We start from the raw sequence: 21,891 nt of genomic DNA, 5'->3' as shown, positions 1-21,891 counted from the left end.
CAGCGGGCGGCTACCGGTCATCCAGGGGGCCGGGAGGGACAGGGCGGGGTCAGACTCCGGACAGGCAGCTGCCCCTCCCCCAGGCCTTCCTGTTCGTCTTCTACGGGCTGATCCTCCAAGCGGAGGCCGACGGTGCCACGGTCAGGAGGCACCTGCAGACCCTCCTGGAGACCTCCCACCGCTGGCCCAAGCAGAGGGAGGTGAGGACCGGCCCCGGCCTGCCCCCCGGCCGACCGGCCCTGCCCGCAGGCTCAGCCGGACCCGAGTCCCTTGCCAGGCCCTGCCCCATCCCAGACTGGGCGAGTCGCAGCTCGGGTCCCCTTTTGCATCCCACATCCTTGGCCGTCGTGGTTCTGCCCCCCCCCCGCCCCCCGGCTCCTGTCCTCGCTAGAGCTGGGGGCAGGGGGCGCCCACAGGCCTGCAGGGGGTCCTGCCTCCCTCCTGCCCCCCTCTGCCCACCCTCCAGACCCCGTGAGAGGACCCCAACGGGGTTGGGGTCCACGTTGCGAGTGCCCGAGTGTGCAGGGTGGGGGGTGGGCGCCTGGGCGCCGCCGAGGCGAGGCCCCTCCCTTTCTGAGCCTCAGTTTCCACGCCCTCGGCGAGGGGCCAGGCCCGGTCCTGGGACCCCACGTGGTGGCCCTCCTCCCCGGCCCCTTCCTTAGGGCATGGCCCTCACGGTGGGGCTGGCCGCCGCCCGCCACCTGGAGGACGCGTGGGCCGTCCTGGAGCACTTCGGCCAGAGCGACCCCATCAAGTGCAGCCTGCACAGCTTCTCCCCTAAGGTGCTGGCTCTGGGGTCACTGGGGTCACAGGCCCCCCGCAAGGGGCGGGGGTTGGGGCCCCGGGGCCCCGCCCTCCAGAAAGGTCTGAGCCTCCCGGCAGGGCCCCCTGCACAAGCTTTGACCACACGTCCCGGCCCCCCGTGTGGCCCCAGCTCTACGCCAGCCTGCAGGCCGGCCTCCTGTGCCTCGGTTTCCCCTCCCTGCCTCGCCAGCTGTCGGGGCTGAGATGAGCCGTGCCGGGAAGTGCTCTGGGACAGCTCCCAGCATGGCCGTGGTGGCTGCTGGGGTCTGTCCGTAGCTCCTTGACCTCGAGTCTTGTCTGACACACGAGACGAGGCTGGAGGTCACCCTCGTGCCCCCGCGGGTGGCCAGGGCAGCCACTGCGCCCCGGATAACTCCCGCAGGCGGAAACGTTTTCCCTTATTTTCTGCTGAGGTAAACTGAGGCCCGCCACCCCTCAGAGTCCCCTGCCTCCAGCCCCCTGCTAGGGCCCGGGGCACCTGCCGTCACTGGTCCCCAAGGGCAGGGTCCTGACGCGCCGCACCTGCCCGCCCAGGGCCCGGCCTCGGAGGACCTGCGGTGGAAGTGGGCCAGCAGCACCATCCTCCTGTCCTACGGGCAGATGGCGGCCAAGGCCCAGGCCCGCATCCTCCCGTGGGTGGACAGCATCTTGTCGAGGATGATCTTCTTCTTCCGCTACAGCTCCTGGGTACGTCCAGCGCCCGGGCCGCCCCCTCCCGCCTCGGCAGGGCCCGCTGCCCCGTGTGACTGAGGCTCCCCCCTCCCCCGCCCCTCCCCCTGCCCCTGCCTCCCGGCCTGGCCCCGCACTCGCCAGAACGAGAGCCTGAAGCAGAGCTTCCTCACCGCCGTGCTCATGCTGGTGGAGGCCGTCAGCCTCAGCGGCGGCGCCCACAGCTGCCGGCTCTCCCAGCTGTCCGAGCTCCTGGAGTGCCTGATGGTGAGCCCCGGGTCGGGTCGGGGCAGAGGGCCAGGGGGAGCGGGCAGCCGGGTCTCTACAGCAGGCACTAGCCCCTCCCAGGCTCTCCCACTGGGAAGCACATCCATGCCCCCAACGCACTTGGCCCTCCCACTGACCCTGAGCGGGCCAGGTGCGTGGCCCCCACAGGGGACGTCGCCGAGGCCCAGAGCAGCCGAAGCCACCCAGCTGCTGCTGCTGCTGCTGCTGGCCTAGAGGAGACCCGCAGTCGCCAGCAGAGACCGCGGCCTCACAGAGCCCGGGGCGGGCGGGCGGGGAGGAGACACAGGGGCGGCGGATGGTTACAAAAGTAACAGTAACAGCATCTCCCGTCTGCTGAGCTCCCGCTGCGGCTCAGACCTGCTTTGCGTGCCTTTCTTCATGCATAACACGCACGCCACAAGGCCGTGCTGTCTGTGGGTACGCAAAGCTCGCAGCGGTTGGGGGGCTCGCCCAGGGCCGAGTAGCCGGTGTGGGGCTACCCGGCATCGAGACAGAGTCTCCAGTCCGTGCCCTTGTTCCCTCCGTGGGGGCCAGGCCGCCCGGCGGGGACAGGACCTGGAGCGTGACCCTGTGGGGCGCTGCCTGAGGCCTTCAGGCAGAGGTCGCACTCGGTGTGGGGGCGGGGTGGGCCCCGCTCAAGCGACAGCCCGCCCCCCGTGCCCTCGCAGGTCCTGCTGCAGAAGGAACCCAAGGACGCGCTGTGCACGCCGGCCCGCCAGCAGGCCATCCGTGTCATCTCCAGCCTCTGGTAGACCCCCCGCCCCACGCAGGGCCTTCCTCGGCACCAGACGGCAGCCCGCGGGGTCGGCCGCGATGCCAGCGGGACAGCAGGCGGGGGGAGGTCGGGAGTCAAGGCCGCACTGCGAAGGGCCGTGGTGGCCGGGGGCGGGCAGCTCACAGAGGCCCGAGCACTGGACTTCCAGAGGGAGCGGACTCCCCTGGACACCCAAGGCCAGAGCAGTCGGGGCGAGCTCCCAGCCCGGGGCAGTCTGGAGCAGACTCGGCAGTCGGGGCAGGAAATGTGAAGGGACACTGAGCCTGGACGGTGGCCAAGGGCCCAGGGAAGGGAGGGAGGCTCGGGGACGCCAGCGCAGCCCCCCACCCATGGGTGGGGCGAGGGGAGCCTGGCCTCCCTAGCCTGGCCAGGCCCAGTGAGTCTGCCCAGGAGGCGGAGGCCTGGGGAGTCGAGACCACACGCTCTCCCATCGCGGAGGGACATAGCCGGCTGCGGCCGAGCGCCCCTCGGGCCGGGCCCTGCCCCCAGCAGGTGGCAGTGGCTGCGGGCAGGCCCTCCCCGGAGTGGTTACACCAGGTTCAAGTCCGACCGAGTGGCCAGAGCTGGGGAGGTGCCGGGACTCGGAGCCCCTCGAGGCCCTCCCACACCCCTCTGGAAGTCACCTGCAGGGGAGGCCTGCCAGAGGTCACAGAGGGGCCGGGCTGAGGGGGCAGAGGTGTATGGGGTAAAGGCAAGCGGGGAGGGGGTGCCTCAGTCCCAGGAGGGGCTGTGCTCCCGGCCCGCCCACTGCTGGCTGAGCGGGCAGGCGTCTCTTCCCGACGCCCCCCCCCCGGCTCCCGCAGCCCCCCTCACCACCCGCTGTCCCCCACACAGTAGGCTGAGGCCGCCCCTGGACCTGGAGAAGAAATCGCAACTGCTGTCCACCTGCCTCCACAGCGTGCTGGCCCTGCCGCTGCTGGACGTCCTGGAGAGACACACCTGCCTCTTCCTGGAGCCGCCCAACATCCAGGTGCGGTCCGGCGCCCGCGGCCCCTCGCGGAGAAGGCCCTCGGGCAGGGCCTCCGGCTCCGCCGCTGCGCACACCTCAGAAGGGAGCTGGTGCCGGTGGGTGCTGGCCACCTGCCAGGCCCTGGGTCTGCCTCTCCAGCAGCAGATCGGCGAGCTCAAGGGAGCCCCCCGGGCGCCCAGGGAGCTGATGGCCAGCACCCAAGGGCTCTGCTCCAGTGGGCTCCAGTGGGGAGTGGGCTAGGCCGTTTCTGTGGCCCCCTCCCTCCCTGAGGCTGCCTGGCGAGCCACGCAGGAGAGATTGGGGGCCTCGTGTGGGGGACCCAGGAATTGGCACCAGCTGCGTGACTTGCCAGGACCACCTCAGAACGAGGGTGGGACCCCTGTGTGAATCTGTGAGGAATTTGGGGGTGGTGCTGGCAGCAGGCGGGGCAGCACTGGCCGCCCTGAGGCCCCCCGAGGGAGCCAGCCCAGCTGGAGACGGGCTTCCCTCCCCACTGGGCAGGCCCAGAGCACCCTCCTGCCCGGCCGCCCCAGCTGCCACGCCGGGATTGTGAGGCCCCTTCCTGGGCACACTCTCTGCTGGGCGGCCCGGCCCGGGCAGGCTGCAGGAAGTGGGCACCCCTCGCCCCCGGAGGCCAGAGCACTCAGCCCCGCAGCGGCCTCCAGCCCCCGTCCACCCCCGGGGCGTGGCGGCCACCTGACCCGTACTGGGTCCCCACACAGACCCTCTACGACGAGACGGCGGAGGCCCTGGACCAGCTGCTGCAGACCTTCCTCATGGAGAACCCCACGGCCGACGAGCTGCACTTCCTGCTGTCGGTGAGTGGGGGCGGGCGGGGCTGGCACGACGGGGGGGGGGCGTCCCAGAGGGCACGGGGCTGTGGGGGAGCCGGGCTGGGCCTGGGTCCGGGCTGCAGCCCCCCCACCTCTGCCGGCCCCACCGCAGCACCTGCTCACCTGGCTGGCGTCGGACAAAGCGCACGAGCGGCAGCGGGCTGTGGACAGCTGCGTCGGCCTCTTCAGGTTCCTGAGCCACAACCGCTGCCTGGACGTGAGTGCCCGCCAGGGGGCTTAGGCCCCCTGTGCCCCTGCTGCCACACGGGGTGGGTGCCCGAGTGCCCTGCGGTGGCCAGGAGACCCCCTTTCCACACAGGAGGAAACAGGCTGGGGCGGCAGCGAAGGAGCTCTCCAGTCCCCCGAGCTGGGCTCTGACCCCAGGGGCGCTGACCCCTGACCCGGAGGATGGGCTCTTGTCCACGCACCTGAAGCCCCGCCCCGTGCCTCTGTTTCTCGCCCACGACTCGGGAGGAAGGGCGCCCTCCTCAGAGGGGTGCAGTGGGACTCAGGGGGCGGGGGCTGGGGAGGGCTGGTAAGGCGTGCGGCCCGGCCACGGGCCAGGGTGGCAGTTCCTGCGTGGGAGGCCGACCACCCGGCCACCGCCCTCCACCCACCACGGCCCCCCACCACTCAGGGGACCCAGCCTGCCCTCCTCTACCCGCCCTGTCGTCCCCGGGTCGAACCCACTTCAGCCCCGTGCAGGGAGTGAGCTGTAGTACTTCACGGTCGGCCAGAACCAGCAGGAGTTCCTTAGGGAGCCTCAGGGGGACAAGGAAATCCGTTCCTGCAGCGCCGCGCCGGCGCGAGCCGTCCTCGGGAAGGCGGAGAGGCCGGCGGGTGGGCGGGCAGGCGGGCTGGCGGGCATGGGGTGTGGCTGGGGAGCGAGCTGGCGCTGCGGGCGGGCGAGCTCACCGCGCAGACTCCCCCAGCTTCCCGGGGGCGGGAAGGACCCCCGAGAGGCGTTCAACGTGGCTTCAATTTACTCCAAATCAATGTCCACGGCCCAGAGCGGGACCAGGGTGAGGCAGTCGCCTCGGGCGTGACATGGATGGGCGCCGGGCAGACACGGATGTTGTAACGGGGTGTTTCAAGGGATTGACCCGGCACACCGGGGCCCAGGGCGGGCTGCTCGCCGTGGGAGGTAACGTGTGCGAGAGCCCGCCCAGCCCCAGGGCGAGGCGGGTGGGGCCGGGTCACGGGAATGCCGAGCCCCCTGTGCTGGCTCCATTCGCCGTGCTGAAGCTTCCTCCGTCGCGGGGTCTCCCGCTCATTCTGGTTCTTCCGACTATCGCACAAACGTGTGACGTCTCCTGACTGCCGAGTTTTTTCGGCCACCCCTTACACGTTGCCCCAGCCTGTCCCAGCCCTGCCACACGCACAGAGGGCGTCCACGCCGGCGCTGGCCGTGCGGGGGTGAGGGTGTGGCGGGTGGGGGCCCCGTGGGTGGCATCCGCCCTCAGCGGGTCCCCGGCTCTCTCCCCACAGCCCAAGGACGACTTCAAGCGGCCCGGGCAGCTGGTGGCCATGCTGGGGGCCCTGTGCCAGGACCCGGACAGGGCCACCCAGGGCTCCAGCGTGGAAGGGCTGGGCCAACTCTACCAGCTCCTGAGGCGCCAGAGGGGTGAGCTTCTGCGGCCGGCGCAGCAGACGCACACCCATGCCAGCGCGCCCCGGCTCAGCTCCCCGAAATCTGCCTGACCCTCCCTCTACCCTCAACCGCAGCACTGCCATGGCCTCACCCGGACCCCCAGAACCTCTCTGGGCCCCGTCCCCAAACTGGGGCACAGGCCTGACCCTGACTGCCAGTGACCCCGCCCTCAGTCCACCCTCGTCCCACACTCACCACTGCCCTATGCCGCCCCGGCCAGCGGAGCCTTCGCGGGTAGGCGCGCTGGCGCCGGAGCGTCCCCAGACCAGCATGGACGGAGCCCTGCTGTGGAGCAGCGGAGACCAGAAGGCCAAGCTCCTCGCCCCCCAGGAGGCGGTGTTCCCGAAGGACCGACTCTTCCAGCTTGGCAGCTCCCAAGTCATCAAGGTCAAAGCCCTTAGAATCGTGGGCAGATCCGGGTGGGGGAACGTGGCCATGCTCTGCTCCGACCCCCACCGCCGCCCCCTCTGACAGGGTTCCGGCCGCTGGTGTGGCCCGGCGGGACCCAGAGGGTCAGTGAGAATTAAAACCCAGGCCAGGATTTCGCCTGCGTCTTTGGTGGCTGACAGGGCCTTGGGAGGAGTCCGGGCCCCTGGCCTGGGACAGGGGAGTTGTGGGGGGAGGGACCTGGAGGGAGGAGCCGGGGACAGACTCGGGCCAGCAGCCTGGGCTGGAGTCCCAGCTGCGTCTCTTGCTGCTCCGACCTGGGGCTGGGACGCGCCCCTTCCCTCTGAGCCGCCCTCTCCCTCGGGTGACACGGGCCCGGTGGCACCAGCAGCGTCCCAGCCTCCGAGAGCCCCCGGCCCCCACTCGGCCGTCACCGTCGGTGTCTCTGAGGCACCAGACGACGCCCCTCCTCTGAGTCTGACTTTTGCAGGATTGTCCTGCCCTCCCCACGTTCGCAGGGGCCTCTCTTAACCCGCTGGAGGTCAAACCCTCCCCCGTGATGGCCTGGCCTTGCTCGCCCGGCCCCCAGTCATCTGGTCTACCTCAGCCAGCTCTTCCTTGGCCAATGGCTATGGGTATCCAGTGGTTCCCCAGGGTCCCTTTCATCACCATGGCGCACTCCCGTATCTCCGTGACACTTCACACGTGATGTGGATTGTGCTCCCCTCTGAAGATGAGCAGGACTGAACCCTGGGTGGGGCTGGGTGCGGGCGGGCTCTGTCGCGTGGGGCCGAGCGGTCTGGTGGGGCGACGTCGGCCTGCCCACTCTTGGCGTCGAGCCCGAGGCTCAAGAAGACCCTGCCCTTGGCGCGCTCGTCCACCCCCCGGTGGACCTTGCCCACTCCCGCCCGGAAGCGGGATCTCAGAGGGCCCAGCACAGGGCCTGGTGGGAGAGCCTTCAGTACGCAGCCATAAAGTTGAACCAAACGACAAAAAGAAGTGGCCGGGGCCCAGCGGGGCCCGAATCTAGCCCCGGCTGCCTCCGGCCCCGAGCGCCCCGGAGCAGCGGCCAGCTGCCAGGGAGGCCGGTCAGGAGGGGAGTAGTGGGGAGGGTCTGCAGCCCTGAGGCCAGAGTGGGGACGCTTGGCTTGGCCTCGGTTCATGCCCAGAAACCTGGGCTGGGGGCAGAGGCAGAGCAGGAGTGAGGGTCCCACTGGCCTCCGGCTCCGTGGGGACCACGGTGAAGGGACCGCAGAGCATCCCGGGCCTCAGGTGGACTCAGTTACGAGGAGCGTAGCGTCCGGGGCCCGGGAAGGGGCATCCTGCCCCAGCGTGCACTGCGCCCTGGAGGACAGCTCCGGCTCTCCCTTGGACAAGGGACAGGGCCCCGACGGGAGGGGTGGGGCCGGTAGCCCACCAGCTCAGGTAGAGCTCAGAAGGTCTGGAGAGCGGACCTGGGGTCTGAGCGAGCAGGGAGCTGGCCTCTGCCCTGGGGTGGGCATAGCGCCTCCCTCTCTGCCCCTGGGCTGTGGTTGGCTCAGAGGCGCAGAGGCGATCCAACTGCAAAATGGGGTACACGAACCGGGGGGCCCGGAGCAGTGGGGCTCAGGAGCACACGCGCGCTCAGGGACTCGAGCCGCCTGGAGCCCAGGAGCAGGGGAACACACAGAGGTGGGACCGGGGCGCCGGGAACAGGCGGCCCGCAGTGACGGCCGCCCCCACGCCTGCTGCTACAGGAGGTCACCAAGTATCTCACACCGGCGGAGCTGACCGACCTCATCTGGACCACCGTCGAAGGCCTGGGCTCCACCAGCCCCTTCCGCGTGCAGGCGGCCGCCAGCATGCTGCTCACCGTCATCCAGGAGCACGGGGCCCAGCTGGAGACCGTGAGGGGGCGGGGAACCGGCGGACGGCCAGCCACGACAGTGCAGGGGGCGGAGGGGTGGCCCAGCAGTCAGCACCCAAGGGCTAGGGCCTCTGGGCCAGGGCAGTGGCCCTGAACTTGAGCGCGATCGGGGAGACACAGACCCGACCCTGACACGTCCCAATGAATGAGGGAAGGAAAGAAGGAAGGGAGAGAGGGTGGGAAGGGTGGGCCCGAGCAGGGGTGTGGGGTCCCGGGCGGTGTCTGCAAGGTCAAGGGGCAAAGGCACATTGACGGAGCAGTAGGACGGGACATGGGGAAGGAGGGGGCACAGCCCACACCCCCCAGGAGCTCTTGGTCTGGCAGAGGGGACAGACCGCAGACAGAGAAGTGCTGGGCCGGCCGCACAGGAAATGCAAAGGCAATGGAGTGTACCCAGCAGGGTGGCGCCCCCAGAAAGAGGGTGGCCGATGGCAGGCGTTGCAGACGAGACCTCAGGCGGGCGACGTTAGATCTGAGCACCGGTGGGTGGGCGGAGGGGCACCCAGCAGCGGGGGGCAACCAGAGCCCAGGTGGCGGGATCAGGCGAGGACCAGGTGGGCGTGTCCAACCCTACTCTCCGGATGACCGGGCAACACGCAGACGGACTCGGAAGGCCGCAGACACCTTGCAGAAGGTCGTGGGACTGTCTCCCCCTCAGACGGGACGCCCCTTCTGACCAGGTGTCCGGGGCTGTGCTGCTCCCTCAGACTACCCTGGACAGGCCTGTGTCCCCCCGCTCAGGAGAGGGCCATGTCTGGAGGGGCTCCACGCCCCCAGGGCAGGACCTCCCTCCCCCAGGAGGCTCACCAGGACCGCCGACCTGACCTCCAACCTCCGACCTCCGCACTCAGCCCGGCGTTCTCCCCCACACTCTCCCTGTCTGCACAGGTGGCCAACCTGGGCCAGGCCATCCACCTGCAGCTCAGCTCTGTCCGTGTCCCCCAAGCCAAGGCCGACGTCCTGCTTGCCATCACCCTGCTGGCCCGGAACCACACCCCCGAGCTGGTGGCTACCTTCCTGGACTTCTCCACACCCCCCGACAGGTGCCCGGCCCCACTGCCCTCGCCGCCTGCCCTGGGGCTCCCCCCTCCCAGTCCATAAGAAGCCCCACGAACCTGCTCAGACCGCTCAGTCACGGCGCACTGCTGGGGGGCGGGGGGGGCTCTGCTGGCCTTCATCCTAGCCACATTCTGCACAGACACCCCGCCCAGCTGCAGCCCCCATTACCTTGCGGGAAGAGAGCCCCTCACAATCCCCCAACCAACACTGGAGCCCACTTCCCTCTCACTCTTCCCCGGACCCCCTTCCTGCTCCCTCCTGGCCACCGCGGCCCTCAGGGTGGGGCCACCTTTCTCCCACAGCCTTCAGGCCCAAGTCTGGAGGGGGGCTGGGTCCTCTTGCTCCCCAAAACCACAGCGGTGAGCCCCAGGCCCTCAGTCCATACCACTCGCTACATGCCACCCCCATGCTCCTCTGTGGGGCCTGGACACGGTAGCCCCTGGTCGCCCCTCCCCCAGTCTCAGGGTGCACGGTCCGTTCCCCGCCCACCTTCTCCCCAAGCCCGCATCCGCTCCCTCCCCGAGGTCCTGTCCTCCTCCTCCCACGGCCACCTCTCCCCTCGGTGCTCTCCCAGACGCCATCCACCGTCCCAGCTCGCTCCCGCTGGCACTCGGAGGGCCTCTGTGCCCCACAGCCTCCAGCCCCCCGCCCGCCCTCCCCCTCTCAGCCCCTCCCCGGTCCCCACCTCCCCCCTTACCAGCACAGACGCAATCTGGCAGTTTCACACACGCTCCCCGAACAAGTCCCCAGTGCCGTGTCCCCCCGCCACACTCAGCTGGCAAAACCCCACTGGGCTAAACCCGGCTGTACCCCCTTGGCCGCTGCAGCCCGGCAGCCTCGTGCAGGAAAAAGCTCCCCGGCACGAGTTTTCGATTGCCAACCACACAGCCGAGAGGCCTGGCCCCGCCCTGCTGCACACCCACCAGACCGGCCTCGGTTGGGTTGCTCGGGTCTCACCTGGGTCCGCGCCGACCTGTCCCGGCTGAGAGCGGGGTGGTCTCGTCTCCTAGAGTCACTGTGCTTCTGCCTGTGTCTCCTCCCGCCTCCTGCGGCTTCCCCTTCACCGAGGCGGCTGCCACGTTGTTGGAGGCGCACGTGTCCGTAAACGCTGAGCGCCCGTCATGAATGGTGACGTTCCGCCGTTACGACCGGTGACGTTCCGCGCTGAAGCGCGCGCTGCCTCGTCACTGCTAATGCTGCGGGGACTTGAGTCCGCTCGGTCTGCTCTCAGGGTCCCCACCTCGGCTCCCTTCATTGTTTCCCGTTTTCCCGGCACGCACGTGCCCATTCTCTCATCTTACCCTTTCGGGATCCAGTTGCATTAGGTGTTATCTTCTACACGGCCTACGCGCGGGTCTTGACTTGTGATCCCAACTGAAACGCCTTTCCTCTTAACAGATGAGTTCATTCCAGTGCGTGTCCTTTATTGACATGACACATACGTGGACGCTCAGCTCTGACCTAACATGTCGGAATTGCGCATTTCGTTACATTTGCCGCATTTATTTTTCTACAAGACGTGCACTCTTTGGTCTGGAGGGCTTTTGAATTCGGGAGAGGTTGTGGGTTTTGCTCCAGTCGTTACCTTTGTCCTTACGAACCTACTTTAACGCCCCCCAGCCCCTGGTTTTATCACTTAACCTTTCAATGCCCGATTTTTCCATTTCTACTGATGCCAACTCCCCTAGACCCGCCAGTGAGGTCACTCTGCCTCTGCGTTCTGGCTCTCGTTTCGTCCCCTGCGGCTGCAAATTTACCCTTCGTCAAAACCTGCCGCCCGGTCAGCGCCCGCATCCCCGCAGCCGGTTTGCGCGTGTCCGCGTGCGCGCCGCCGCAGCCCTCTCCGCCCGAGTCCTCCGTCCGTCTCGCAGCCGGATGGCGCGCATGCTCCCAGAGGAGCGCGCGGCGTCGGACCCAAGCCCCGCCCCCAGGTTCTTCGCGGGGAAACTTGCTTCTGCAACGGACCGGCTACAAAATCCTCGGTTCGCGCTTTCTTTCACCACGTGTTCTACAAGCGCTGCTCCGTGGTGGCCTTGTTTTGTCTTCCAAAAGCCCGATAAGTTATACGATCTTTTGGCCCACCGATGAGGCCGATTTTTTTTCTCCCTTTGTCTCCGAAATGTAACCAGTTTGCTAAGCGCTGTCTCGGAGCCGGTCATTCCTTTTCCCAGGTCCTGGTGCGTCCCTTGAACGTGTGTTTTTGTTTTGTTGCTGCTGTCGTTGTTTCTGAGAAGTTCTCTCGGTTGCAGTTGTAGATGTTAGTTCTGTCCCACTGTAGCCATTCCCCGTCGGAGTGCGGTCATCCCAACGCCGCGCGCCCGGCCGTCCCCGGTCGCCCGCGCCCCCGCGCCCCCCCCCGGCGCCCCCGCGCCCCCCCGCGCCCCCTGCGCCCCCCGCTTCCTCTCTGACCCCTGGCGCTGCTTTCCTGCGCTCACGTTTGTTCTCCGGGCTGCATCACGGCTGCTCCTCGAGGCCCCTCATGAAATTTTCATTCGAGTCTTATCTCCCTGGGGCACCTTGCGGTCGGCTTTCTTTTTTTTTCTGAGATAATTTTGTCATTTCTTCCATCTCTTCCCTGAATTCAATCAACTCTCTTTTCTTCCCTTATTTATGTATCTTTTCATTTATAATCCAAGGCGGGTGTTCATATCTTTAAACGCTCGCTCGCGCGCACTTGGCGGCGCTTGGAGCGTCATCTGACGGCTTTCTCTGCACCGCAGTGGTTTCCATGGAGAGAGTCCCCCCATCCGCCGCCGTGTGCCGATTTCGCCTCCTGATTCCTCTGCAATTACTCCACCGACCTGCTCATTTCGTTCCTGCTCATCTGAGACACGACTGGGCTTTCCGTAGGATTTCAAGTTCAATGGCACCCCCTTCTGTCAGTACAGCAGAACCCGGCCGACTCGGCAGATGTCCTGGTCGGTCTGGTGGGCGGTAGGAGGGCCCCTGTCCCGCAGGGTCCCGGGCCCTCTTTTCTCTTGCAGCCCCTCCAATGTCCCCCCTTTGCGTCTTTCCCTTTTACCACTTAACTTCCAAAAGGGGGCTCTTCTTGCTGCCCTCGCTCTCTCCCTGGAGCTGAGCGTGCTGGGCACTGCCCTTCAGCCTGGACGTGCGTTTTCGCCCCTCTCCTGCCATCAGCTGCCATCGCCTCCTGGGGGGCGGGGGCAGGGGGTCACAGAGTGGGGGTGCCACGCTGGGGCCGGCCGGCATTTTCCTTTTCTGCTCGTAGCGGTGTTGGGTTTGCTGTTCTCCGAGGTCACAGTTTTTGTGTGGTCTCGCTTTCCCCTCCTTCCTTCTCTGTGTTGTTTTTCAGGGACTTTTTTTTAAAGATTTATTTATTTATTTATTTTTAGAGAGGGAAGGGAGGGAGAAAGAGAGAGAGAAACATCCATGTGCAGTTGCTGGGGGCTGTGGCCTGCAACCCAGACATGTGCCCTGACTGGGAATCGAACCTGCGATGCTTTGGTTCCAAGCCCGCGCTCAATCCACTGAGCTACGCCAGCTAGGGCTGGAACTTTTTTTTTTTTTTTTACAGAGGGGGGAAGGAAGGGAGAGAGGGAGAGAAACATCGATGTGCTGCCTTCTCTAGGCACCCCGACTGGGGACCCAACCCAAAGCCCAGGCACGTGCCCGGACCGGGAATCAAACCGGCGTCCTCTCACTGCATGGGGTGACGCCCCACCCACTGAGCCCCAGCAGCCGGGGCCTTCCAGGAGAGCTGGAGGGGCGGGGACCCCGGCAGCCACCCCGGTCTCCGGATGTCTCGTCGCTGGTTTCTGTGTGTTGAAATGTGTTCCTGACTTCCTCCCTTCTCAGAAGCACTTTCCACATTTCCGTGTCCGTGCCGTGGGAGAGCGTGTGACACGGGTGATGCCTTCCGCCTGGCTGTGTGTGGCTTCTCTGTCACCAGAGGGCACGACAGCCTGAGGACATTTCTAATTTAAACTCCCTGCCGGAGGTCTCTGGGGGCCACACGTGCTCGGTGCGAACCAGACCCCATAACAGGTTTTGCGCTTGAGTCCTCGGCAGAGCCCGGCTCCTCGCACGCCGCGGGCTGGCCGAGGCACGGGGGGTCCTCACTGCACCTCCCCGCACGACCAGCATCGGGTGTTGTCACATTCACACCGCAGACAGCCCTGGGGCCCCGGCTGTGGTCGCACTCCCATCCCGGGTAGTTTTTTTTCTTAGACCAGAAAGAATACGGTGCAGCCTGAAAGTGTGAGCAGAAACCGTGTGGTTCGTACCGCCCAGCGCTCTGGGGTCCGGCTTTGTTTCTCAGCATTGCGTGTGCGACTCATGCCTGAGCTGCACGGCTGGCCCCAGGCAGCCGCAGCTCCGGGTCCGCACCCCTTTCTTGCCGAACCTTCCCGACGGCCCCTCTTAAAACTGCCCATGCCAGAGGCGCCTCCCACTGCCCCCCCTACCCCGCTTTCTGCACCTGGGGCCTCGCCCACCCTCGTCCGCTGCCCGTGCCAGACCAGGGGTGCCACGCCCACACTGGGCCCTGCTGCTCGCTGCTGGGTGCTCTGGGGCCTGCCTGTGTGGGACAGCGCTCAGCACACACTTGCTGACTGAGTGACGGACACCCACAGGGAGCAGACTAGACACCTTGGCCCCTGGGCGCCCTTGGCCCTGGAGAATCATCTCACTTGAGCCTCTGGAGACAGCTTTGTGCCAAGGAGGTAAAGGGACTTGCCCAAGGTCACACGGCCAGCCTGGAGCAGGGAGGGCATCGGAGCCCAGACCCCTCTGACCCCAAAGGCCCCAGGTGGGCCGAGACGCCACTCGGGGGTCTCCCGGAGTCCCCTGAGCTGTTATGCCCACCCAGCCCAGGGTCGGTTGGGACGGGGTGGTTTTCCCAGGGCTCCAGGGTGGCCCCTCGTGGTTCTGTCTTAAAGCTGGGCATCGGAGCTCAACCCATCCACCCACTGTGGCCTCCCAACCCCGCCCATCATTCCAGAGTCCCCCCTGCCCCTCCAGGCCCCGAGACCCAACACTCAGGACCACAGACCCCCAGCACAGGAAACAGAGCACTGGTCACCCACCTCTTGGGGAGCCCCAGGGCTGCCTGCGTCCCTGGGTCTCACCGGGCCGCTCCCTAGGACCAGGCAGAAGGGCCGCACAACCACGCAGGCCTGGCCTCCAGTCCCAGTTCCCCACGTAACAAAACAGAGCCCTGATCAGGCCCGGTCCTCAGTTTCTCCACCTGCAAAATGGGCATGGGACACTGCAGAGCTCCCTGCACATGCCAGCAATGGGTGCTCACTTGGCTCTGGTTGGACCGGAGTGGGGAGCTGGACCCTGGCAAACCCAGGCCCGGGAGGAGGCAGCCAGGCGGGCTTCCAGGAGGAAGAGACTGTGCGGGGAGCCCTGCGGCAGAGCAAAAGTGGGCTGGGGTGGGGGGGTGCAGGGGGCATGCTCCGAGCATGGGCCCAGAGGCAGGGTCCTGAGGAAAGAGGACAGGCAGGGGCTGGAGGTCAGAGGGCAGGAGTCGAGGACAACGGCCCTGAGTGCCCGCTGGACTTGCCCTGCCAGTTTGGGACGGACAGAGTTGGTGACAGACAGAGTCAGAATCTTCGGCTGAGCCTGTTTTTCCCCTGAAAGTGGGGAGACCCAGGAATAGGGACCCGGGGACACTTCCATGTCCCCCTCCCCCCGCCACATCACTGCAGGCCCCGGAGACCCCGGTCACTGCGGCGCGGCCACGAGGCTGAGCCCTCACGCCCTCTCTACCCGCAGCCACACCTTCCAGCTGTGGAGGGCCCTGGGGGCGGAGCTGTCCGGGAGCCGCAGGGTGCTGGCCACGCTGCTGGCCTGGCTGCAGGACAGGCCGCTGCCCACCCAGACCAGTGACAGCGGCCCCCCGCCTAAGGAGAAGACCCACCTGCGCTCGATGGCGGTGAGTCTCTGCCCCCACCCCCAGGGCTGTCGCCCACTGCCACTGGGCTGAGGTGACTCCACAGGGGCATTCCACATCAGCAGGGTCTGGGCGCCCGAGGTGGGCAGGGCCCCAGGGAGGGGGCGCGCCCTGCCTGGCCCCCTGGTCCCATCCTGGCTCCCCCTTCCTAGCTGAGGGCTCTGGACCCCTCTGTGTGGTGGGACGGGTGGTCCTGCAGGGCTGGGGCGGGCGCTCAGGCGTGTGGTGTGGTCGTGGGACTCAGGCCTCACCGTGCAGATGCCACAGGAACACAGGGGCTCCTCCGGGCTCCGGCAGAGCGGCGGGCGTGGAGGGCGGCTCGGGCTCTGGGGCTGTGAGTTCTGGAGACACCTTAGAGGCGGCCTCCCACGGCCCCCACCGCCCTGTCAGAACCTGCCCTGCCCGCCCCCCTCCCCCAGCTTTCCCCACAAGCCCAGGCCCTGCTGGCACAGCCCCGGGGCAAGGAGCTCCCTTCCTAGCCCGGCCACAGGTCGGCCAGTAGGCCTGGCCCCGGGCTGCAGGCCGAGGGAGCTTCCCTGTCCCCTGCGCCCCCACAGGCCATGAACACACTGTGCAAGCTGCAGCTCACCCGAGAGTTCAAGGACACGGTGCAGGAGGCCTACCCCCAGCTCCTCCTGGCCTTCCTCGCCCAGGTGCACTACATCTTGGAGCTGCACCTGCCCAGGGAGCCCCCGCCCAGCCAGAAGGCCCAGGAGGCGGCCGTGCCCAGCCCCCAGAGGTAGGGTGTCCGCAGGACCTGGGGCTGGGCAACTCTGCGCCACCGCGGGGCACTCGCTCTCGCAGCTCCCGGGTCCAGGAGTCCGAGGCGTGCACAGGGCCGCGCTCCCTCTGGACCCTGGACGGAGGGCCCCTCCGGCCCCTCCCCGCTCCTGGCTGGAGCACGGTCCAGCCGCTGCCTAACTCCTGAGGGCAGGTGTCCTTCTGCGTCCCCTGTGCATGTCACTCGACGCTGGGACAGCCTCGTGCGGATGTCCTGGCCGGTCCAGGACCCTGAGTGGGAGGGTCAGGGTCGCGCCTGCCCCGCGCAGCCCCAGCGGAGGTGCGGCCGGCAGCCTCGGTTCCCTCTGCCCGCACGGCGGCTGGGGGACCCCGCCAGCACGTCCTGAAGACCGCAGGGGCCCGGCGCTTTTCATTTGTTTGTGTTATGACGCGCTCCCCGCGATTTGTCAGCTTTAACGGCTCTCCCCAAGGCACGTCGCTGGGAACAAGTGCCGCTCCTCCTCACATTGCTTCTGAATTCGGAAGTGCATCAAGTTCCTTTCCCAGTCAGATCACCTGCGAGAAATGCATGAATCTTCCCTAACGAGCTGATGCGCCGTCCTCCGCCCCGAACGCCGCGGGAGGGGCGGGAGAAAGCCGCCGTGTAGGCCCCCCATCCCAGTCCCTCCGCTTCCCCCACCCACGGGGGCGGCTGCCCGTCTCCCTGCGCTGACCCGCCCCGCCCCTACCGCAGAGCGAGCCACAGAAGCCCGAGGACCCCAGATCAGTCCGCACCACCCTTCCGCAAGCCCTGGCGTGGCTGCGGGGACAGGCGACTGTGAAGCCAGAGGCTTCCCAGAGGTGTCACAGAGGGGACAAATGCCACTCTGCCCCAAGTCCCCTCCTCCAGACTCCGTCCCTACTCCGTGGCTGAGCCCAAGGACCTGGAAACCGCTGCCTCCCTGAGCGGCAGGGCTCGGAGCCAGCAGTCCAGCCAGCCCTGGCCGGCACGCGGGTGGGCGCCACCAGGGACTCACTGGAGTGGCCTGTCACCCTCTGACCCTTGCTCTTGCAAATCTGCTCACAACATGCCTGCTTGGAGCTGATGGCCCACACACCCAGGGTGGTGGGACCGAGCCCGGGGTGGCCTGCACAGGGACCAGCCGTGGAGTGGGGCGCCCTGCTTTCTGTGGGCCCATGTTCCCAGCCCGCCCCTGAGCCCTCCGCCGGCGGGGCTTGGGACCGTGGCCACGATGCCGCAGTGCAGGCTGGGAGCGAGGGGTCTGGATCGGCTCCACTCCTGCCGCCCCCTCCGGCCGGGCTGTGTGACCGGGACGGGCTTCCTCCTCTGTAGGGAGGGTGGGGTCGCTGCCCAGTGCGCGGGCGCGCATCAGCGGAGCGGCCCCTCTGAGAGCGGAGCAGTGGCAGGAGGTGCAGGGGGGCCCTCCTCTGGGCTTCGGCAATGCCGCCCGGCCCAGCCCGCCTCCTCTCCCCGCTGTGGGCTCTCTGGGCTCTCGGACCCACGTTTAAAGGGGACCCTTGCCCGAAGCCCAGCGGGGACCCCCTCAGCCTGTGACTCGGAAGCCTGCGGGCTCTGTGAACAGGGGCGGGTGGGAAGGAGCTGCAGGGGGCGGGGCTGGCCCTGTGACCCTGCCGCTCCCCTGCAGCCTGTCCCTGGAGGCACTGAGGAGCCTGCTGGCCACCACGGGCCCCTGGCAGAGCTTCGCCCAGCTGGAGCTGCAGGACGCCTGGCGCCTCTTCGCCACTGCGGACACCTACCCGAAGGGCGTGGGCCTCCTGGCCAGGTGGGGGCGGGGCCTGGCAGGGAGGGTTGGCTGGACGAGGCGACCCCAGGAGCGAGCTGGGGGAGCAGCCCCAGGGACTCATGCGTGTGCACGGCAGATGCACGCCCCCACGCCCAGTCCCACACGCACACGGAGAGCCCGTGGGTGCAGGCGTCTCCCCGGCCCTGGCCCAGCCCCAGGTCTTTTCGGCACAAGGGCCATGCCTGCCCCTGTGTCCAGCACACCCAGCCCAGGCCTGGCGAGTAGCGGGTGCCGAGGGGCTGGGAGCTCGCTCTCAGGGGTGGTGACCACCCCACCTGTCTGGGTCGGGTCGTGGCAGGACAGCGGGCGCCAGGTTCTCCTGCGAGCCAGGCCCTGTCCTCTCCCCCTGCCCCCAGGGCCATGGTGCAGGGTGCCTGCGGGCAGGTCAAGGGCGTGACCCGCCAGCTGCTGCACAGCCTGCAGAGCCCGGAGGGGCGGGAGAGGAAGGTGGCCATCCTCATCCTCAACGAGGTAGGTGCCGGCCTAAGCCCTGCCCCCAGCTGCCCCAGCGCCCCATCGGGACCCACACGAGGACCCCACCCAACGAGGGGCAGGCCCCCCCAACAGACCCCCAGCACCCCTCCTTCCCACTCGGGGGCCCCTGCCTGGATCCCACACCTCTGGGGCCCAGGACCCCCTCCCTCGCTGGCCTCAGCCCTGCAGGAAACCCCACCCGTCCCCCTCCTGGGACCCAGGTCCACCCCTGGGTGAGACCTGAGCAGAGGTGGCGGGAAGCAGCGGGGGGCCGGGTGCAGCCGGCTCTGCAGTGGTGGGTTGGGGGCGGCGCAGAGAGTGGGGGTCTCGTGGCATCCTACAGACTGTAGCTCGGTCCCGCTCCCCACCCCGCCCCGCCCCGCCAGCAGGGATGTCTGGGTCACCCTCCGTGGGGCCCTGTCCCAAAGGGGTGCCATGGGCCAGGCCGGTGAGGGACGCTGGCCCCAGCCTCGCTGTGTGGCCTCAGGTGAGGCCCTTTCCCCTCTGAGCCTCAGTTTCTCCATCAACCTGCTGAGGGCTGGAGCCAGCTCGGAGGTGGGTTTCAAACACTTGCTAACCAAGATGCCCAGAGGGTGCTGGCTCGCCACCCCCGACCCCGAACACCCCACAGACCCCAGTCCTCGAGCCCCGCTCCTGGACGAGGGCGCCAAGCCTGAGCCGCCTGCCCTCGGGGGCCCCCAGTTCCTCCACAGCCCCGCCCTGCTGGAGGTGCTCCCCGAGCAGGACGCCCTGACCCTGCTGGCCCAGAGCCTCAGGGACCCCAGCCCTGAGGTCCGGGCGCTGAGCCTGCAGGGCCTGAGCAACATCCTCTTCCACCCCGAGAAGGTGAGTGAGTGTGCGGCACCTGCGGCTGGAGCGCATCTGCCAGCCCAGAGCGTCCAGGGCACCAGTCTGACCCCAGCTCTGCCCCTCCCAGCCGCGTGGTTAGGGACACACGACTTCACCTCCCTGGGCCTCGGTCTGCTCATCTGTAGGCTGGGGCCAGGCTGGCCCCACCCCCCGCAGGGACACAGGGCCGGTGCCGGCACACAGGCCAGGGTAGCGGCCTGGGAAGGCACGTCGCTGGGGACACCTGGGTTTCTGGGCCCAACCGGCAGGGCAGGAACTGGGGGGCACAGGGCACCCCCGGCCCACGGCGCCCGCCATGCCCGCCCTCCACAGGGGAGCCTGCTCCGCAGGCAGCTGCCGCACTTCCTCAACGGCTTCTTCCGGAACGGCGAGCGCGAGGTGGTGCACCTCATGGGCACCGTGTCTGAGGTGCTGCACCGCCTGGGGGCGCAGGGCGCGGGGGCCCAGAGCCTCTCGGTGGCCGTCAACACCCGCTCCTTCTTCGACGACGTGAGTGTGCTGCAGCGGGCGTGCAGCACCCCCACTCCTGGGCCTGTTCCTGAAAGGCAGGGAGAGCCCTGGCTGCCCCCAGGCCAGGGGGCCGGGCTGGCTCCACGGCCACCAGGTGGCGCTCGGCCCTCTCCGCACAGCCCCGGTTCAGGGTTTCAGGCCCCAGCGGGCCTCCCAGCAGATGGGTCTTCACGTTTCCCCTCACTGAGAAATGGGGGATTAAGTCTCGCCCCCACAATGCACTCGTGACCCTTGGGTTGGCAGGGCGTGATTGCGTGAGGGTGGCCTGGGACGCAGCCCGCCAGCCCCGCCTGGGGCGGGAGCACGGCCCTGCCCTGGCGGCCCCGAGCCTGGAGAAAGCGTCCTGCCCAGGGAGCTGAGCCCGTGCCGCAGCAGCCCGGGGGGGCCCCACGCTGGGTGGGGGCGGGGGCCTGCCGGCAGGTCTGGCGGTGACTGTGCGCCCCTGGCCTGCAGGAGCGGGAGGGCATCCGGGCGGCGGCCATGGCGCTGTTCGGGGACCTGGTGGCAGCGACGGCGGGCAGGGAACCCAGGAGCCTGTGCACCCAGGTCCACCAGAGCCTGGTGCCCCTGCTCCTGCACCTGAAGGACCGCTGTCCGGCCGTCGTCACGGTCAGCACCCGCCGAGGGGCCTTGGCCTTCGAGGGGCTGGGGACCCACGGGTGGGCAGGGGTCGTGGGGCCGGGGGTGCTGTGGAGTGAGGGGTCGCCCCTGGGGCAGCAGGCTTGGCTCCTGCACCGGTTTCCTCTCCACAGTCTGCCCGCTGTCCCCGTGTGCACGCTCACACACACGCACACGCACACACTCACCTGCCCGCCCTGTGTGCACACACACACCAAAGCACGTGCACGCACCCAGGTGTGCCCAGGCAGCTGTGCCTCCTGGGAGCGGGACCAGCCTGTTCCGCCTACGGCCGAGCCCCCGGCGCCTGGCACCTGGCGGGCGCCCAGGTTGCTCATCACACCTGTTGAAATGTGGGTTCGGCATCTCACCTGTGTGCCAGCCTGTGCCCTAGCCCGGTCCTTTAAGACACAGCTCGGCCTTGCCAGGCCCCCTGGCCATCAGGGAGCTGGACAATGAGCAGCCGGTTCGGAAACAAGCCAGGGGAGCTGCCGTAGTGCAGCCTGGGACCCCGGGGCTACGGCTGGGGGGCGGGGCTTCCCCGGAGGCAGTGAGCAGGAGCCCGGCGGGTGCCGCTGGAGGACAGCAAGGCAGGAGGGTGACTGGCGGGGAAGGAGCACCCTGAACCCTGGTCCCCTGGCTGTGAGCCCCCCGGCCCCCTGTGACCCTCCCCCGCCGTCCCCACAGCAGGCCAAGTTCGCCCTCTACCGCTGCTCCCTGCTGCTCCGCTGGCGGCTGCCACACACCCTCTTCTGCACCCTGGCCTGGGAGAGGGGCCTCAGCGCCCGCCACTTCCTCTGGTCCCGTCTGGTGAGGGGCCTTGGGCGGCCGCTGGGAGGGGCAGGTGGCGTGGGGGAGCTGACCCCAGGCCATGACACGTGGGCTGTCCTCGGCCAGCTGACCCAGGGGCAGGAGGAGTTCGGCATCCACTTGTCACAGGCCCTCAGCTACCTGCACAGCCGCCATCACCACCTCAGGACCTGGGCGGCGCTCTTCCTAGGTGACCGGGGGCGCCTGGACTCAGGGACCCCCCCATGCCTGCCCCACCTGGGTACCCTGGCCCCTCCTGCCCTGCTCCTCCCACCTCGGAAGGGCAGGGGTGGGTCTGGGGCCCCCCAAGAAGACAGGGAGCCCGTGAGCCCCATCGGCCGGCCAGCACGCTCCCCTCGTCCGTCTCACAGGTTACGCCAGCTGCTACCACCCCCAGGCCGTGTCCCAGGTGGTGAACTCGGGGGACGTGAAGCTGCTGTGCTCCAGTGAGCAGCCCCCACCCGCCCCACGCCACGGGAAGCTATGGGTGGGCGCCCAAGTGTGAGGGGCTTGGGGCGGGTGGGGTTGGGGACAGAAGCCCCCCCAGGCTTAAACGGTGGAGGAGGTGGAGCCTGGGCCCACCCTGCCCCTCCACCCCACCTGAGGGAGCACAGGGCCCACTCCTCCACCCGGGCAGGGGTGGGGGTCGCCCCTGATGGGCCCCTCCCTCCTGGAGCTTTCAAAGGTCTTCAGAAGGACCCGGAGCCCGGCCTCCAGGAGTTCGCCACCAGGCAGCTCAGCCTCCTCCCACGAGTGGCGGCCGGCCAGGAGTGACCGCCCGCCGCCCCCCCCCAGCCTCCCCTC

General features: G+C 68.3%; 1 protein-coding gene across 1 annotated transcript in view; it reads left to right on the top strand.

The window, feature by feature from the left end:
• LOC123833007 (maestro heat-like repeat family member 5) overlaps nt 1–21,861 on the top strand; it is a 32,826-nt gene extending 10,965 nt beyond the window's left edge. The window contains exons 8-30 of the mRNA XM_045860967.1: nt 84–200; nt 663–782; nt 1,339–1,491; nt 1,618–1,740; nt 2,430–2,509; nt 3,371–3,737; nt 4,229–4,324; nt 4,452–4,556; nt 5,828–5,993; nt 6,238–6,377; nt 8,114–8,263; nt 9,172–9,326; nt 15,082–15,241; nt 15,817–15,998; nt 17,641–17,784; nt 18,162–18,276; nt 18,982–19,125; nt 19,462–19,638; nt 20,113–20,268; nt 20,965–21,087; nt 21,175–21,277; nt 21,459–21,533; nt 21,764–21,861. Of these exons, the coding sequence (XP_045716923.1) occupies nt 84–200; nt 663–782; nt 1,339–1,491; nt 1,618–1,740; nt 2,430–2,509; nt 3,371–3,737; nt 4,229–4,324; nt 4,452–4,556; nt 5,828–5,993; nt 6,238–6,377; nt 8,114–8,263; nt 9,172–9,326; nt 15,082–15,241; nt 15,817–15,998; nt 17,641–17,784; nt 18,162–18,276; nt 18,982–19,125; nt 19,462–19,638; nt 20,113–20,268; nt 20,965–21,087; nt 21,175–21,277; nt 21,459–21,533; nt 21,764–21,861 (3,249 nt within the window). The remainder of the gene's footprint in view (nt 1–83; nt 201–662; nt 783–1,338; nt 1,492–1,617; nt 1,741–2,429; nt 2,510–3,370; nt 3,738–4,228; nt 4,325–4,451; nt 4,557–5,827; nt 5,994–6,237; nt 6,378–8,113; nt 8,264–9,171; nt 9,327–15,081; nt 15,242–15,816; nt 15,999–17,640; nt 17,785–18,161; nt 18,277–18,981; nt 19,126–19,461; nt 19,639–20,112; nt 20,269–20,964; nt 21,088–21,174; nt 21,278–21,458; nt 21,534–21,763) is intronic.
• The last annotated feature ends 30 nt before the right edge of the window (nt 21,862–21,891 follow it).

Source organism: Phyllostomus hastatus, unplaced genomic scaffold (genome assembly GCF_019186645.2).
Source record: "Phyllostomus hastatus isolate PE091 unplaced genomic scaffold, TTU_PhHast_1.1 phas_scaffold_21, whole genome shotgun sequence".
NCBI lineage: Eukaryota > Metazoa > Chordata > Mammalia > Chiroptera > Phyllostomidae > Phyllostomus > Phyllostomus hastatus.
The sequence above is the reverse complement of the archived record's forward strand: the minus strand, read 5'-3'. Positions and strand labels throughout refer to the sequence as shown.